Raw genomic sequence first — 20,254 nt, 5'->3', positions numbered from 1 at the left:
AGAACTTGATTGGAAAAATAAAAGATAAAATTTAGAGTCTTAGTTTGTTATAAACAAATCTGTAAGGCATATCTTTCATTTAGTAAGTGTACATACATACACAGGTATGCACATGTATATTTGTGATTTATGAAGAGTTGTAAACATGCATATATTTTTTTAATGTTATATTCCATAAATGTAATGGGATTAAGCAAAAGGCAATAACAAAAAGATTCATATTCTTTCAAGCCCATTTGTACGTATCTTTACTAAACAGAAATTAGAAGAAATACATTGTTTTTATTCTATAATGCAATGATAATTTTGCAACTGTAACAATAAATAACAATAGCAACAATGACAACATTTTTACCATTTATGGGCACTAGAATGAAATAGAACCTGGTATTAAGTATAATTTAACATGATATATAGTTATTCTAATACCCCCTCATATGGGAACAAATTGGTAGCCAAGAAAAACAATTTAATTTCTCCTATCTTGCAAAGGTTTGGAAGATTCAGGTTGTAAAAGTAATTTACTGTACTTTCATTTAATTGTAACTTTCAACTATATGAAGCTCGAGTATATTCTGAAATATATTTAGGTGCCTGTATATATCAAATAACTATTTCCTTTGACTACGTGCTGAAAGCTTGTCTTGGGTTTGGTTAACAAGTTTCTATTTCTAAGCAGTTACTTTTCTGTTGTTTAATCTGTTTTCTGCTATTGATTTGTTCTGGTCTTTTTTGGTTAAAACCTGGGTCTTTTAACAAATGTCAAGGTTTACATATCCTCTGTTTTGATAAGTAATGCAATATGTAAAATGCTTTGAATAAAATTCTTGGTGTCCAAAAAGAAAAGCTTGGTTAAACAGGTTATGGTAAAAATTTTATGATGCATAGTAGACATCATAGGGCATTTATCAATCCACCTAACATTGTGTGTCTGGAGAGAAAATTTATTTCAAAGTCTTTACCATATTGTATTACTTAAGAGCAAATACAGCATAAGAAGGCATGGAAAAAAAAAAATCAACATTTTAATGAAAGTGACCAGAACGAATCCTTAGCAGCAAAGCGTTTACATCAATTTAAGCTCTAGAAAGAAGCTAGGTTCAGCAGGTCTATGAAAAGGTGAATGCAACAATCTCAGAAGAGTTACTTTTTAATATTGTTATTTATGGTATTTATGGCTATACTGAAGTCAAATCACAAATGTTCTCTTTTTCTTTTTTTTTTTTTTTAAGTTGCATTGTTTACATTAAAACAAACAAAATATTGTATTATAAATTTACATTATGTTTTTATATTTCACACGTATATTTGAATAGTATTGAGAAGCCACAGGAGCATCTTATATGTAAAGATATATTTCCTTTCCCTATAGAGATCTGAAACTAAAACATTTTTTGGAGGGGTGAGGGGGAGGGGGGTAATTAATTTAATGAATTTAATTTGTTTATCAAACATTGATGCTATTCTAACCAGATCATACCAGCAACTACATATTTGATTAATCTCAGCTCTTCAACTCTTAACATGAAACTCAGACACATAAAGGAATTCATACAGATTTACAAGAATAATGATGTGTTATAAAAAGTTATTAATCACCTTTCTACACATAGAGATAAAATAACATAAAAAACATAACGCTCCAAAGATGTTCCTTTAAAATATAACGTTTTCCTAACCATAAACAGGACTTTAGCAAATCTATTAAAGACCAATATTTCCTTTGTATTCCAGCTTCTTATCTATTTCCCAAATTTTGTCCATTTAGGATGAAATTTTACAGGCTGACTTATTGGCTTTCCTGAAGTTTTCAGAAGTCTCTTCTAAGAAAAAAATACATGAGATATTTATGTTGCCCATTGCAGAAATGACTTGAAATTTGCCAAGCAACACAGCTTTGTTTTTTGAATCTGTCCAAATTTGATCAAGTATATAAAAATTGTTCCTACATGGTTGGAGGTGATTTTGGTTATGTTCCTTAAAACATCAGGCAACACGGAAACATGCTTTATCATGATGTTACAGGGAGCTAAGCATATCTGTTTCTAAAAACAATGTTAAAATTAAGTCATGGTAGGTCAGGGAGCTTAAGAGCCTACTTGCTCTCTGTGATGGAGTCTAGCTACAGGAGCAATAGAGAAGAAGCAGGAATGAAAGTGAGAGAAAGGCAGGGGTTATTTAGTTATGAAGATGGCATACTGCAAGAACAGGGAAACACTTGGATGTTTTATCTGTGGATAGAGGAAAAGCAGGAAAAATGATTTATTTTTTTCTTTGTGTCTTAGATACATGTATCATACTGAAATCTGGTTTACTAGTCTGGCTTACTGGGTTTGATTAAGACAGGACTTCACCTTAGAAATTCATTTTACCTTCATGATCATAGACATCATGATCATTCTGTCCATTTATGAGAGAAGCCTTCCTCCCAAACAGATAATATTGATAAATAGCTCTCTGAAAATGAATGGTGACACTTATGCTGATTCACTTTACTTGCAAATTCAGGACTTAAAAATCTATACTGGAAAGAAATTTATGGCACGTCTTTTTATTGTTTTTGTTTTGCTTATTTATTTTCCTGGTTTTAGAATTGTAAACTGCTTGTTCCATTTTTAATAACTTTTCTAGAAGGAGTACTGCACTTCTGTATTACTTAATCAAACATCTTCCCAGTCAGGAAAAAAAAAATAAAACAATAACTGAATGTAAGATACTCTCAAAGAATGATAGCTATACATATGCTGTCACTAATTAATTTATTTTGTGAATCAATCAATTCCTCATTTGACACAGCCCTTGATTTTATCAGTCTATTTTAACTAATCTGTGGTTTGCATGGTTGTACCTGTGTATATCCATCTGTAACATTACTCCTTTGTTGACATGACAGCTTCCAAATAGTCTACACAGTTCACAAATGAGGAGGAGGCCCTTTGCCTTTCCTAACAGTCAAATATATAATGATCCTTTCAACAGTGGGTATATAAACTTTACATAAGTATAGAAGTATAGTACATATCTCAATTTTCATTTCAGCAGTTAGAAGAACTGGCAAGTCAAAATGACATACCTAATATCAACTAACTACTAATAACAACTAACCACTTTCAGAACCAGGAAAAAAAAAAAAGCCAAAATTCTTGAATCTGCTGTTAAATATTTACTCTCATGTGGATAAATGTATACTATCAGAACCATTCATTTACCATACCCACATAAAAGTACTTTTTAAAATATCTGTCTATGCATGAACAAGTTCCCTTGTGCTGTGTATTTTTGCATATAGGACATCAAGTAAAGTTCAGTATACTGAAGGATTCTTAAAATATAATGAAGAATATTGTATGGATTTATAATATTGGATTATAAATCCATTATAATTGGATATTTATTGTATTTATAAATCCAATATATAATATAATATTGGATTTATTCACTTTTTTTTTTTTTTTTTTTTTTTTTTTTTAATTCACTTCCTTTTTACAGCTTCTTGCCTAAGCACCATCCTACCCTAATGTGGCTAAGAGTTTCCAGACTCAGGTTATTTTGTATTTTTTTTTCAGCATACAACATAGGCTTAATCCATTTCTAACTGTTTTCCTCTGACAATATATATATATATGTTATGCAAAAAAGTGGTGGAATATAATCTCTTTTCATATTTTGTATTCTGGTAAGATGTACAGAGGAATCTCAGTGGAAAAAATATATTGAAATGATGTTCACAGCAATAATCATAATTCTCTAGTACGTTTCAAAACCTGGTAAATTTTAACTACTTCAGAACTGTGGAACCTTTTTTCATCCATTCTATACATTCATTTCCTGAGAACAAAAATATTCATAGTATGGAATTATCCCATAATCTTTTACTGGACAAAATGCGTATCTTAACATTCATGTGGTCATACTACCAGATGTGGCTTACAGAAGAGATAGCTTTATTCCTAATATAGTGATAGCAGTTGTGATTTTCTCAAGTAAATTGGGTTCATCATTTTTTAATTGGGGCAAGTAATTAGTACTGTAAATATCCCTTATACACTTACAGCATTTCTACATGTTTCTAAGGAGAAAGCATAAATTTTACTGTTATCTTCTAGAAATTCTACTAAGCAGGTAAATAGCAGGAAACTGAAAGGACTACTAAATAAGTACTTCCATGTTTGATCATATGTTTCTAAAATGTTCCTCCCTCAGTTTCTGTAACATGGCAAACTTCTAATGGAGACTGCATGAGAAAAAAGAAAGAGCAGAAGGAGGGAAGGAAGGAGGGAAGGAAGGAGGGAAGGAAGGAGGGAAGGAAGGAGGGAAGGAGGGAAGGAGGGAAGGAGGGAAGGAGGGAAGGAGGGAAGGAAGGAGGGAAGGAGGGAAGGAGGGAAGGAGGGAAGGAGGGAAGGAGGGAAGGAAGGAAGGAAGGAAGGAAGGAGGGAAGGAGGGAAGGAGGGAAGGAGGGAAGGAAGGAGGGAAGGAAGGAAGGAAGGAAGGAAGGAAGGAAGGAAGGAAGGAAGGAAGGAAGGAAGGAGGGAAGGAGGGAAGGAGGGAAGGAGGGAAGGAGGGAAGGAAGGAAGGAAGGAAGGAAGGAGGGAAGGAGGGAAGGAGGGAAGGAGGGAAGGAGGGAAGGAAGAAGGGAAGGAAGGAAGGAAGGAAGGAAGGAAGGAAGGAAGGAAGGAAGGAAGGAAGGAAGGAAGGAAGGAAGGAAGGAAGGAAGGAAGGAAGGAAGGAAGGAAGGAAGGAAGAATACCAGCTGAAGTTTCTGAGTAAAACATAAATGAGAGTAAAGGATGAAGAGGGATCTTAAAAATGAAATGTTTACTGCACACAAAGAGTTTACAATTCCTAAATGAAAGACAGCAGTTATGGAACTGGAATATATAGACAATTATAATGGAAAGGGGAAAGGAGCAGGAAAGCAGGCATTTTTTAAGAAGTAAAGATGTATCATGCTCCTTAAAACAAAGCTGAAAATTTTGTTAGGGATTCTGATTTATCAAGAGAAAGGGAGGCAATAAAAAAAAAAAAGGAAAAAAAAAAAGTGGGATTCTCTCAAGAAGAAGAATAAGAATTGAAAGGTGTAATAAGGAAAGTGAAAAAAATGAACAAAGTTAAGGGAGGTTTTTATTTATTTATTTATTGGTTGGTTGGTTGGTTGATTTTTTTTTTTCTCTACTGAGTTGGAAGTCTTTCCACTGTAAGAACAGCTTTATTGAACTTCATTAATTTAATTTCACAGAGTATGAGAACAGTAGAGTTGAAATTTATCTGAGAAATGAAACCAATACATGTCTGCAGTGGAGATAGCAATTAAAGGCCATGTTTAGAACTAGGGGTGATTAAGGAGTTACAAGGTTGAGCTCCAAGCATTTTTGTTTGTTTGTTTGTTTTGTGTGTTTGTTTGTTTTTTTTTAAATTTTATTTCACAAAAAATTATATTTTACGGAAATCAGAGACTCTCTGAAAGACTAAGGAAGAAAAGAATTGAGAATAACAGGTAGCATTTTAAGTAACAATGAGTGGCCCAGCTCCCACTACATTCTACTTTCAAATTCTAGTGCTTCTGGGAAGTCCAGGCAGATTGCAGGTCACAAAACAAGAAAGTAAAAGAGAATAAACTTTAAGATTTGTAGAGTATAGAAAAACACAAAATACTGATGATAGGTAGACAATGTAGTTTTACATCTCATCTCAATGTACAACATTGATTGTATGTAACCAGTCTGGGATGATAGAATGGAGTTTATGATTGTCATAACCTACTCACAAACTCTGGATTAGCATAAAAAAAACCACAAACATCTAGCTTGTTATCAAAAAATAATTACTCAATTTCTAATTCTTGCAAAAAAATTCATTGTCCATCTTGCACCTTAGTGTTAACTACACTATTTTTGCTCAGGAAATTATTCACTAACAAATTTTATAACCAGTAATTCACACCAGTATTCACAGAGCTAATAAAGATTTTAATAAAACTCTGTAAGGCACTAACCACATCACAGACCATGGGTATGTGTTACAGAGAAGGTACACATCAGATAAAAATATCTTTCTTTTCTGCCCTTTTTTTAAAGAAAGCAAGGTGAGTTAATGTAAAAAACTTAAAGGCAGAAAATACAGTCAGCACAAGTCTTTTAAACTTGCTTTCTTTTGCAACTCATTGGCACAAAGTATCAGAAAGATCAAGACCTTAGCAGTTTGACGAGAATGGACAAAAAATGAAAAAATAAAAATAAAAGCCCCCAAACATCAAGAAATAGAAAAGAAAAAATAACCAGAGAGCAGAAAGAAATAACTATGATTTTTGGAAGGAATACAAGGTGGTATTTTTGAGAACATAATGTACTGGCCGTGAATCCAGGCAAGGTCCCAAATTGGATAGATAACTAGTCTGACCGAGCACTTTTTATCCTTTCTTGATGTTATATCTTTTACTTACTTTTTTTTTTTTTTTTGTTAATATAATTTAACCCATATCAGTCAATTTTCCCTTTGAACATATAACAGAGAAGCACATCAAATATCCTAAGTGCTATACGGAAATGCTTTCCTTTACCTAAGATGTACTAGGTCCACAGCATTTCCTTTATTATTAAGATTATTTTTGTGTCAAAGAACAGAATTAAGTTAGTTTGGGATTAATTTATTCCATCCATTTTTTTTTCAGAAACACCTAGTAATTTCTGGTGATAACAATCTTTAAAATCTTTAACCTTAACTTCAGAAATGCTAAGAACCTATCCTCAGCAAATACGGCCTACAAAAAGTACATTGAAAATTGGCAGTTCCCCAAAATACTTCTGAACATGTTGACTTAGCCTTTCTAAAAACACCTCTGAATTAAAGCAGTGAAGCAGTCTACATGTTTTGTCTTTACAAAAACATGATCTACAGTCATGACCCAGCAATATATGAAAGGTATTTTTTTCAGTATCACACAATTTTTTTTTATTATTTTTTTTTCAGTAAATGTACCTAAAATAATTTATTCTGTATTTTTAGACCTGCTTTTTCAATCTGGAGGACCTCAATGATTTATTGATGCATTAACTGAATTACAAATTATTTATAAGAAACATATATGATATCCATAACATCTCTTAAATTTAGTAACATCTCTCAGCTGTACAGCACAGTTTGCCGAAGACTCCCTACCAATAATTAGGATGTAAAGTGGTAGTGTAGCTATGTTTTGTTGATTAAATCTTGTCAGATCATTGAGGTCAAATTCTCCTGAAAAGTGGTGTAAGGACTTGATTTAATAATTAGTTAAAATGGAAACATGTCCAAAGTCACAGTCCCTTTTCTAATCTCTTCAGTAATATCAATTCATTGTTAATTCAAAATGAATACACCTACTGAATCACTAAAACACTTTCCAGGCTTCTTCATTAAATATTTCAGAATGCAAAACCAAGAGGGAATACAGCAGGAAAGTATTATATAATTAATATATTTTTCATATAAAAAAGAGGCAAACATTTAATGATTAAAGATTATGATTTATGATTATGATTTAATGATTAAAGATTAAGGTCCCCATTGAGCTAATAATTTATTGTAAATTATTGAAGAGCAACAGGTATTCAGCAAACTGAACTAATATAATAAACATGCTTATTTACTTGATATTAATTGTAGAAATATCACAGTAATATCTGGTTTTATAAGTAATATGCATTTCAGTTTAATGTATCATCACTGTTTAGCCTTCTCATATCCACAATGAAAAAAAATGTATAGACAATAATACATACAGAAACATATATAGAAAAACATAAATTGTCTGCCCTTTTTTCCTTAGTTCCTCAACTACAGAAAGGAGAATGAACATGTAAATGTGCTTATATAGATAAGTCTTTTGCGAAAATACATATATTACCAGACACAGTAGACTGTCTGTCTCTGACACTTATGACTCTGCCAGTTGGATTGTTCTCTGCTTCTTTCCTAGACTCTTCTTTTTGAAGGCATAATACAATGGCACTTTTTTATTTACTGTACTAAAGCTCCTAAGGCAAGTTCTGCATAACGGTTCTTTCTTCAGAGAAAGAGCTGATTCTTATTTATTTTTCTGGATGGCAGGATAGTGCAGGTTACAATCTAGACAGCAGTTATACATTAATATGAAAGTGGTGTATACTACCTAACTCAATTATTCCAGATATGCATACATTCTATTCTGAACATATGAATATAATGATAATTTTGCTGTTGACATTTGCAGCTCAGCTACTAAATTCAGGATCCTAGTAGTCAGCAATCTCATCTAATTTAAATGGTGGGGCTTCATTAGTAGCCAACGGAGAGAAACTGGAAAATTCAGGATGCAATTCAAGTTTTTCTAACATGGTAGGCAGACAAAGAATTTTATTCTTTCCTGATGGCTGCACTTAACTGAGACTAGGATGCTACATTTTATCTAATCTAATTTTAGGAATGTAAACTTTGACACAAATAATTTCAAGAAACTGCATTGCCTAAATGGATTTATGAATTCTAATAATTTTTCCAGAGTTATTTAATAATGCTTATATGAAAATGAAAATTTGGGGCCTTTGAATTAAATTTATTTGAATAATTCAGTTTGTACACAAATGACAAAATACAGTACATCGTATTAGAAATATGCTAACATTCTTCAGCTACATTATGCAAAATAAAACATGAATCTGAAAATGGTATCATTTTATGATTTTCAAGCATTATTCTATTTTTTCATATACATGTTCTTCTTTTAATTTGTATGATATTAAAGATTGATAAAAATAAAGGGATCCTCTGCCACTGAGCTACAGTAAATTCTGTAGGATGTATATACTACAGCATTATTGGTAACTAGTATGACAGAAATCTATGGCTTGATTAAGATATGTGTTATGGTATTTAGTTAACAGAAGTTGTATTTTCCAAATCTATTTTGGGAAAAAAAATGAAGGAGAACATAAAACAATATTTTTAGCATAAAATATTCTGTTTGTAATATAAAGAAACAATATTTTATGAACTTGGGCATCGGAAGACCTAGTATATGTCACACTGCCTGTGGGTTAAAATTACAAGAGGAAAGTCCATTGATATTAATGATGCATTTTTTACACAGAACCATAGAAAAAATATGAAAAGGTTTCAGGTAAGCAACAGAAGAATAATTAGCATATGCTATTAGGGATTCCAAGCATGCTTAGTTCCACAAAAGTATTTTAAAGTGACCTTTAAAACTGGTATTGAAAAAACCCATAACTTACTTGAAGATCTTGCTGAGTGTCTGTGTGGCTGCTTATTTTTTTCTCTGTTCTTAGTCAAAGCACTTCCACTGGCCATGGAAACAAGATCTAAATCCGTGTCTTCTCTGCTTACAGGGCTTGCCTGGAAGCAGTGGGAGAGAATGTACACAATCATGAAACAAAATGTAACATTTTCTGAATGCAGCTCACATTACCCCAAATAAACAAACAGGGCCTGTCAAACAACCTTCTTCAAAATGATACCACAATCCTTTATTGTTGCCTAGGCTGAACAAATGCACTATGTCAAAGCATTTTTGTAAATAGGAGCCGATCTTAAAATTGTGGTTTGTGATCTGAGTCAATGCAGCAACAAAAGAAAACATTTTAGTACAGTAATTTTGAAGAAAATCAATCTTGCAGATGGTTGATGAAACCTTAAACAGCTTAAGATCATTTACTGACCAGTCTATAATTTAAGTTATAGCTGAATGTCAGAGATGTCATATTGGATTATTTTCTGCAATATTTATGTTTTATCCAGGACATGTATCACTTCAATCAATCAAAGACCCAGTAAGTAATTTAATCTTTTAGTTTTTTGCTACTTAACCATATCCATCAGTTAGCATTTAAATTATAGTTTAGGTAAGAGTATTTTATTAATTAGGAACTCCTACATTTTGGCATGAGGCATGTTACCTGCACCTCAATATGGCAAAATAGAAAAGAAAATCATCTTTTAGATTAGCCAGAGGTCCTTGTTTTGGCACCATGTATGGTAACGGTTAAAAATATTGACCTGGAAGATATCACACACTGTAAATTGTCGAGAGGCTTTTTTTTTTTTTTTTTTTTTCCTAGCAAATACTACATATTTACTCAACAAGAACTCTCTTTCCTTGAAATTAAAAGCTATTCAATGTCTAAAGCAGTTATCCAAGAATACTATTCATTAGATATTGAGGACCAGCAACAATGACCAGGAAAAATCAGACACGAGAAGAGCGATCTACAAAATCCCCAGTATAGACCTAGTCAGCTGAAGTACTGACTATAGGTATACACTTAAATATTCTCTGGCACTTCAAAAGCGGACTCCAGAATGCAGATTAAGCCTTTCCTCCATCTGTGTTGAAAAGCCACAAATCCTGTAAGAACCTAGGTGTCTGAGTAGAGTCCATTTTTTCAACTTAAACAAACAAACAGAAAAACAAACAAAACCAGAGAGAGAGAAAGAGAAAGAAAATTCTGGTAGCAATGCAACAAAACTTTCACACAATATACTAGTAGTTACACTGCTTGATCAGGCTTTGGGAGACTGGGTCTCAATTCCTTCCTCAGGCAGCTAAGGCCCGCAGCTCCCTTTTTCTCAGGAAAATGCCATGACTGTAAAGTTGTAGGTTATTCTGGAGGAGACAATCTCCAGACTTCCTGTTCAAACCAGCTCACTGTACCAAGAGAAGCATTGCTCCAATGTAGACAAGCTTTGTAGTCCAGTCTAACAGAGAACTCAAATGAAATGGAGACCTGTTTCATTTCTTTGTCTTTATCCAGGCACTGTTTAATGTAAAATTCATTAAAAACTTCATGCCATTTTCAAACCAACAACTCCAAAGATACAGAGATTTTATGCTCTTCCTTAGTGACTGTGTACCCTTTGTGTCAGCACAAAGTTTATTTGTTGCTTCCTTCTGTCTTTTATATATTTAATGACCATTATTTTAAAGTTTTACTTTGCACAGGTAGCGGGATTCATTATTGTTGTTAATATCAATTTTATTTGCTTTTCCATAACAATATTAAGAATTTTTCAAGGGAATAATAGTTTTATCTTGGCAATTCTCCATATTTTTGGCCTTACCTTTATACAATCCTCTTAGGCTTGCAAGCTTTGCATGTTTAAAATTTTAAAATTAAAACTTTTAGTTTCTCTTGAATTGAAATAATGCAATCAATGTGATTCTCAGAGAGATTCTAAACAATGGAATTGATCATTCTTATTTCCATCTAAAGTGTTTCAATGCATAGCAGAAGTTATGTCACAGTTTGCAAAGACACAGAAGGCCACAGCATTTTAAGCAACTTACTTTTACATGGAATTATTATCTACCTACCATCATAGAAGCTGAGGTTTCATTACCTTATAGACTACATTATTCAGGGTCATATGCTAGATTTTAATTTGGCTGTCTGGCTCTCTTATATAAAATATTTGTTATATTCTTTCAAATAAAGACAAGTGTTTTCAGCCAATTACAATCAAAGTAAATCTTAAAACTGTATTAATCTCTGGAGCAAACTTAATTAATTAAGGTTTGTAAAGAACCTGATTAAATGTCCTCTGAAAGTAATTAAAACCTTCCCTTTTACTTCTATAGCTTAGAGCCAAAATTTAGAAAAATTTAAGATCCTGGTACAATTTTTCAGAGTACAATATTGGACTTCAGTCTGTAGTGCATTTAAAATTTTGGATATTTTGCCCTTAGCTTTATTATTACAAAATATTTTTTTTTCCTGTTAGTTGGAAATTATTTTTATCAGGAGGAATATTTGTCCTGAATACAGTTCTGCATATAAATTATCAAGGTATTCTGTAATCTTCTGAGGTAAAAAATTGCTGCTAATTTCAAGTTACATAAATTTTGAGAGGCTGATCAGAAGTGAAGTGGTTAATTATGTAGGTAACCTCAAGTAAATATGCAACAAAGATGAATAGGGAAGTCTATTCTACTTCTAATTCAGGAAAATCATATTTAATTTAATGTGCCCTTCTTAAATTGTAAGCCAGCGTGCCTTCTACTACCACTTATGTGGTAGTATTAACCAAATTATCAAGATTAATAAAACAAGATCTTAAATTTACTAAATAGGGTTTATTCTCCAATGAAAAGGGCTAAGACTTCTATGACTTTATTGTTAATATGCAAACACAGAAATACTATTTTGTGTCAGCTAAAAACAAAGTCTTAACTCTTGGAATGCATACAGATATCAGTTAGAAAACTACATTAATCTAGTATGTTCAGAATCCAGACTTATGTAGCACATACAAGTTAGGGATGCTATTACACACCAAGAAACTCTATAAACGAGCATATGACAATAAATGACTGGAAATGCCCAGGAATGTTTTCCTGTTCTAATTCCCTCTCTGCTTCTCCCTCCCTTTTCTTCTCTCTCTCCCTCCCTCCCTCTCTCTCTCTCTCTCTGCGTTTGATTTGGTGAATGTATATTTTCATCTTTCTTTCAAATTACCAGCACTTTTCCTACTTTTTTGGTAATGATTACTGATGAATGTTAACTTAATTATTGTCATGATTTTGTAGCTTTTAACTGAGTTACTTTGCAGAAGCATTAGGATTATGTTCAGATTTCACATTTCAAACTTCAAAAGCTAACAAAATATATATAAATTTTAAAAACATAATTCTCCATCCATCTATGTGTATAAACTACATTATTATTTCACTGCCTATATAAAGCTGCTTTCTACATTAGAGATATATTTTATTCCTTTATTTCTATTTTTTGACCTATTGCATTTTTCACAGTATTTCATTTATGTGTAACAGCTGTGTAACATGGCACAGGCTGAGACAATCCCATAACATTGCTTGTTATGTGGGTACACCACATAATACTGTTGTGGGATTGGTGTAGAATTTTGTGGACAGAACTGCTTACTGTAAATAGGATACAATCTACCTATGTACATATATGCTTATTGATAATTATATAATGTGTAATTTAGATAACATTACTAGATTATGATTTGTTCAAATCAGAGCAATTACTTTTTTAGACTTTATCTAACAAATAACTATTAGTTCTGCTGCATCTAAACCCCATCAGAAGTCACCCAGTTCATGATTTCAGCCACTGAACATTCAAAAAAACAAAACAAAACAAAACAATCAAAAAAAACCCTAAGAATTGCACAGTTACCAAAGAAAAATATTAGACTTGAAAAACCTGACTTAAAGAAATCTCAGCTTTAAAAACCCGACTTAAAGAAAATAGCAATAGTAATGTCTAACTCTTAAGAGCATTTGTTCAATCACGAATTTTAGAAGGGTTTAAAGAAGCATTTCCAAAACACACCTATTGCATAGTTGGTGAAACCAAGGAATATAGGTGCTGGAGAGGGCCAAGATTGCTTCAAGTACAGGTATGTTAGGTATGTAATCTTAGAGGCACATGTCACATCATGGAACTAAGAAATTTGTTTTATATGTTATATATATATATATATTTAATAATATAGTTATATACATATATATTTAATAATATAATATATTTATATATATTATATTTTGTATGTGAATAGAAGACACAGACCTTGTCAGTTCCTGATGTGAATTAATTTGGAAGTAGCTCAATGCAGTTCAATATGAGCATCAGTACAATACCAGCAGTATAAACAAACACACCAAAAAAGCATGTTGCCATACTTTATAAATAGACATAAAATAAATACACAAGACTTGTGTTCTCATACTTGGTACAAACATAAATCAATAGATGAAAATGTATCTATATAAATACAATAAAATTCAGGTTTTCATTGTTCCTCAGATACAGATGGACACAAGGAATGTGTAAACAGATACTTGCAACCAACACATTAGAATCAAATACAGCTCTATCATAACTAAAATTACAATTGATATTCCATATAAAGCTAAATTCTATATTGCTTTTTATTTTATTTTTTTCACCCCCACATAATTACGTCAACAAGAATATTGCTAACTTGATAATAAGACATGAAGTCATACACTATAAATTGGTATCATACCACTGCTCACTACCAAAGGAACATTTGGATCTTTCTAACACTAAGTCTTTTCAACTAGTAAATCTTCAGATTGTTAAATCATTTGTATTCCCCCTCCTGCCAGCCAACAGAATTACCCATTTTAGAAAATACTTTTTTTTTTTTTAATGCTGCAAAGAAAAGAATGAATCACAAGAAGACTAGAGACCATTTTATGAAAAAAAATAGTAAAGACATTGTAGAAATAAATCTGACTTTACACTATTTTTAATAATGTTACTATATTAATAAAGAAGTAACTTGATTTTGGTAAATGACACTGTGGGCATATTAGAATGATTTAGGTATATGACATAGAATTTAACAACATTTAAACTTGTCTGATTGACAAAAATACATTTTCAGTCAATAATGTAATTGGTGCTGAACCATATTTATTGCTTTAAAATCTTTTTAAAGGTTGATTTAGAAGCTTTAAAAACAGTTATATTTGATATCTTAAACAAACAAACAAAGAAAAGTATCAAGTTATGAAATCAGAACCCTATGTACACATATGGGTTCTTGTGCCTGAATCTTCCTGTGATCTCCATCAATGGTTGACTTGATTGCCAAATAGAGACGACATTAAAGAATTATATTCAATCAAAAAAAGCTCCTGGTTGTTTTTATACCAAATATGCATTTGAAAACACTATCAAGGCTTAGCTGAATTCTGCAAAATTCCACATGGAAACAAGTTCTTACCACAAGTTGTACTTGTCCACCGTTGCAGATCACAGGATCCAACTCAGGCAAAAAAGAACAGCTGGGAAAAATGTAAAATGGAAGTTTTAATAAATATCGCTGTATACCATTAAAACACCTGTGAGGATCTGATCCTGGAAACATTCCTGTTCAGATGTAGCTAAGTAGCAATGACATCATTTAAAATGATTCCATGGTTAAAACATGTAAAAGTATCAGGGTAACTAATATTACAATTAATAGTACATAATATTAAAATTAATAAATTATTAACAACTACTATTGTAATATTAATTTATTAATCATAAAACACTAATTTCAAACTGTAGATATCAATAAATACAATACATGTCTGTTTGCATGTACTGACATAAATTCTGACTAAATCAGTTGTCACACTAGTCTGTTTTCAGTTGCATAAATGTATCGGCTGTTCTAAATAGTCTACCAGTGTAGGTCAGTGGGAATTTTGCCACATGCATAAATGGTATCATAATCCTAAAAATACCAGTACAAATATTAGTGCATAGCACACACCCACAGAGGTAACAAAGTAATATTTAAATAACATTTAAAAAAAAAAGCCTTTACAAATTTCTGTGTCTTCTTACTTTCAAACATCATTACATGTTCTGCTCCAGTGTTTTCATTCGAATTAAAAGTCATGACAGATATCTTAAACAAGCTCTTGTAGTGTTTCCCTATTATGGAACGTAACTGACATATTTTCTGAAGAGTATTTGCTGCATAGACTTCCTTCAGTCATCGATATAGTTTAGAAATGTGGAATATTTTCCCATGTAAAATGTAACAATATGCAGTCCATTTCATTATGAATTAAATACATTTTTAATGAAAGTCAAGTTAAAATGCTTATAGTAAATCCATTGCTTGCTTATCGACCCCTTCTTTAGTCCTATTACAGATGCCTGTGTCTGTTCTGCCCATTAATGGTTTCACTAAGGTATCAGTAACTTGTACTGACAAGCTTATGAGCACTTATTGACAAGTATATGAGAAACATATACTCAGTCTTTTAACATTCATTTAGGGAATAAAATTACCTTTTTCTTTAACTGTATTGATATTTTACATGTTTAATAACCGAAATAAAATTGAGAGCATATTTACTGTATTTTACTGAAGTATACATACCATGACAATGTAAAAGAAGGTTTTGAAGACAAAATATTAATACATGGCATATAGTTAAAAAGTGGGTGTTTTACTTCCTTAATTGAATCAAACAACATAGGTAATGTTACAGTTGATGTAATTACATAAAACTGTAATACATACCAATAAAGTTACAAGATATATAAAGAACAAGCACTTTTTCCTATACTAGTTACAATACAAAAACTTTGCTTGCATAAACCTATGTTTATACTTTATCATAAAGTCCTGCACTGTTTATCATACCACTATCACTGTAGAAGAAGTATCTATTCAATGACTAAAATAATTCTAAAAGGTACTGTGTTTGGGACCCGGAAGTATGGTGTACTGTATGCTATCTACAAAGTCATGTTTGTTTTAGAACTATTAACGTAGGTTTCACTTTACAAGATAAATTTACAATAAAAAAAAAAATAAATCTAATTAAAAGGCAATTACCTCACCTCTTAGTATTTTTTGAACTGGCTGCTTCATAATCTGAAAGCTGTGTATGAAGCCATTGGTATGTAAAGTCTTTTCTCCTTTGCAATTTTTCATCTAAAGTAGTATCCAGTTGAGAAAATTCTTCTTTTTCACCTGGGGAGGAAAAAAGATACTCTTGTCTTTTGCTGTTATTTTAAAATATCAGATTGTAAATGATTCCCCGGAAAAACACAAAGAATACTGCTTTTTACAAAAGAAAAGCCACAATTACTTCATTTTATTACAGAGTCCAACTGACTCCACAATATTTTACTCTTCAGATATATTTAAGAAATATTTTAAAATTAATTTTGCATTACATAGTTTATTTTCTTTTTTAGGATTGAACAGAGGCCTTCTGAATAAATTTATTTTTACTGGGAAATAAATATCTTCTTAATGAAATGTATATAGAAAAATATAGATAAATTGCTTGTCAAAACATCTATGAATGCTGCTCACTCTACTGTCTCTATGGATAAAAATACACATTAATTTACAATTACAATTCTATTTACCAATACATAAGGTAAAAACTTGCCATTATATGTAAAAGTGGATGCATGGCAATCCTATTTCTCTGATCTTTTAGTGATACTTTAATGACAGCTTCCAATATTGTATTTCAAAGCAATTGCATATCTTATTATTACATATATTTTGGCACATGAAAGAGATTCCAAGAGAATAAAACATCAACATTACAACAAAAAGCTGCACAACACTGGAAGATCTTCAGTCTTTGGGAACACTCTGGTGGGTACCTGACATGTTTTGAAGCATAAGGAAGAGTATGTCAGAATTGGAAGAACCTGCAGAGGAAGCATCATTGCTGCATGTGGACATTCATGAACAACTTTTTATTTTCTGCCTGGTACCTTTGACTCAAGAGACATAATTTATGAGACATCAGAACACTTATTTTTTATTATTTTTTTATTTAATGTTTGGTTTTGCCTTTTTTCCCTCTTTAATCTCACTTTGGAAGACATTACCTTACTGCTTTCTGATGATTATTGCTTTTTTCCCTTTCAAAGATTTTCCTTACTCTTCCTGACAAGTGAATTTAGCAGCGATTAGAAGTTATTTAGTAAACTGTAGGGGTGGATCTCTTGCACTTGAACCAGCAAAGTATGTAAGTTATTCCACTTCGTATAAAGCCCATTTACTCACTAGGAATGATTTAACTATCAATCACTATAATGGCATAGAGTATCACAATTAAGGTGAATGGTTTCCTTATACTCTTTATTTTAAGCTTTTATTGCCGTTCATGTTTTGACAATATGAACTGCAGATACAAGCTATTCATAGACTTTGTCAGAGGACTGCTATATTATCTGTAATATTTTTATTCTTTTCTTCCATAGAAATTATAATTTCATTTGCACGAGCTGCAAACTGTTGTTTCTCAGTTCTCTTTTACCTGGCTCTGCAGTATGCTCACTGCTTTCATCTTTTAGCTTTAAAGGAATAGTGTTAAAGTATCATAGCTGCTTATAAAAGCTTGAAATAAAAATATCTTTTGGTTTATATCAGTATAGGGAATGTCTATTTGAATGAAATCCATTCCTTGGGCTGAACTTGTTCAATTGTCTAATCCATAATACATAGTCATAGATGTCTTAGTAGTTAAGACAGTCTAGAAGTTAGATAGAAGAATATATTCTTTGCTGTTGTAAAGGACTCTCATGTACCTCCTGATACACTATCAGGAAGACAGAAAATTAAAAACTTAGATGGAGCATCACTGAATTATCCAAATATGGTTGTGAGGTCTGCCTAAGAAAGATCAAGCAGTGACCTGCTGGATCACTGTCAAATATTAAAATAGAGAGTCATAATAACAGAGTTCATCACCTTCCTTGAATACAGCAAGAGCCACTTCTTTCCTAGGTTTATGATATTCTTTTCCTGTGTTCCTAGTTCAGCAGTACAGCTTTCTGACCTTTAAATTTTGAACATTTGTAGTGCACATTTGTTTTCTAGTGAGAAATAATTCCCCAAGACATTAGCTTTACGTTCCTTCTTAATTTATATTTACAGAAAAGTTTGGTTCAGTATTACCCATATTTCTCAGGAGAATTATTTCTTCCTGTACTAACTAAGCATTTGCTAAAACATTGCCCTTTTCCTCTATTATAAGGCAAATCTACATAGGGATTTAAAACCAATATTAGAATCATAGAAACATAGATTATCCCAATAGAATATTGGGATATTACATATAATCTATACATAATATATAATATTATACAAATATTATATATATATATATATATATATATATATATATATATATATGAATGATAGAATATATCCCAGTAGAATATTGGTCCCACATGGATCATCGAGTCCAACACTTGGCCCGCCAGGTGCCTTGCACAGGAGCTCTGCATGCAGCTCCGGCCTCCTGGGGCCAGAGTCCAAGTCTGTGTATCAATGGCAGCCAAAAGAGAATGTACATGAAATAATCTACAATAAAACTTACTAAAATATATATTTAACTTGGGAAGTTATTTTTCTCAAATGATTGCATATAACTCACCTTTGTTGCAGTTTGAATTTCTAATGGAATTCTGTTTGAAATTTTTTTAATTAAAATTTTATTATATATATTCATACTAAAATTAAAAAAAATATTGAAATGAGAAAGTGATCAAGAGAAAAGTGCACCAAAAACGTAGAAAACAGTATTCTATTTTCTTATTTGGAACATATCCATAGTCTTATATTTTAATAACAACATAAATCTTATGAAAAAATACTGTTATGCATTAAAACACAACATTACCACTTTCCTGTTCCACTTATGAACATCATGTGTTGGAGGATCTTGGGAATCATTATCATTAACAGGCATTTGCTTGATAGCTTTCTTAAATTAGGGCTCTGTTTTTGTTTTTGTTTTTTTAAACCTGGACATGATTTTGTAGAAGTACTAACACAAATTACACAGAAGTTCATAAGAGCTGTAAGCATTCTGCAACTTTGAAATGGATCAGACCTATAATCTTTAATTGTTAAACCCAGACAACTCTTAGAATATCAAAGAAAAAAGGAATACATCAAAGAAGGAAGAACCCCATAAAGAAAAAAAAATCATCTCAGAGGTATTTAAATTAGTGTACACACATTAGATTATTATTTCTAAGCTTTCAAACTTTTTTTTTTAAACAACACAAGTTAGTAATTTACAATTGGAATAGTCTTACATTTGGCATTTGTGCAATAATGACTTTTAAGTGTTACCAATTAATCCACACACATGCTGTGCACTTAGGTCAGACTCCACCAGTTTTCAGGGGAACCTGCTGCCATTTTCTTGCAGAATTTGAGTACCTAAGTAGAGAGAACCTATTCAGAAGAACCTGGGCATCTGAAATGTCCTTGAAACTAAATATTAGAGGAAAATAACAAATTATTTCCAAGGTCTCCAAATCCACATGAATATTATTCAACTCATAATAAACTGAACTTTTGGATCCAGAAAAATGTCAACCTCAGTCTGTCAAATTCTGTTTGCTTGGCGTGCTCTGAGACAGCACGTCTCATGTTCAGTTTAAAATATAGATACTGTTTACATATATTATGTTAGACTATCTCTGGATAATCTATTAAGTTAGTTATAGAAGGGCTAAGAATCTGTGAACTACTGCTGGTGAAGTGCCCTAAGTTCTAGATAAAGTCAGGCTTTTTTCTCACAGGATTTTCTTCAAGTTTGATGTATATTGTGCCCTCAGCTGTAGCAGTCAGCTTTAAAAAGGGGGTTGCAACATCCCCAAAGAGAATAGTTTGGGATGCAAAAGCTGGAGATTCAAATCTCATGAGGCCCAAACCCATGTTTCCCACTGCCTAA

At 31.9% G+C, this 20,254-nt stretch overlaps 1 protein-coding gene across 3 annotated transcripts in view; it reads right to left on the bottom strand.

Moving 5' to 3' along the window:
- Positions 1-20,254, bottom strand: part of LRRIQ1 (leucine rich repeats and IQ motif containing 1) — a 113,001-nt gene that overhangs the window by 4,974 nt on the left and 87,773 nt on the right. For all 3 annotated transcript variants that reach the window (XM_068667540.1, XM_068667565.1, XM_068667545.1), the window contains 3 exons: positions 16,377-16,509; positions 14,755-14,815; positions 9,249-9,369 (listed from right to left, as the gene is read on the bottom strand). In XM_068667540.1, coding sequence (XP_068523641.1) covers positions 9,249-9,369; positions 14,755-14,815; positions 16,377-16,509 — 315 coding nt within the window. The remainder of the gene's footprint in view (positions 1-9,248; positions 9,370-14,754; positions 14,816-16,376; positions 16,510-20,254) is intronic.

This window comes from Anas acuta, chromosome 1 (assembly GCF_963932015.1).
Source record: "Anas acuta chromosome 1, bAnaAcu1.1, whole genome shotgun sequence".
Lineage (NCBI taxonomy): Eukaryota > Metazoa > Chordata > Aves > Anseriformes > Anatidae > Anas > Anas acuta.
This window is presented reverse-complemented; position numbering and strand designations above follow the sequence as displayed.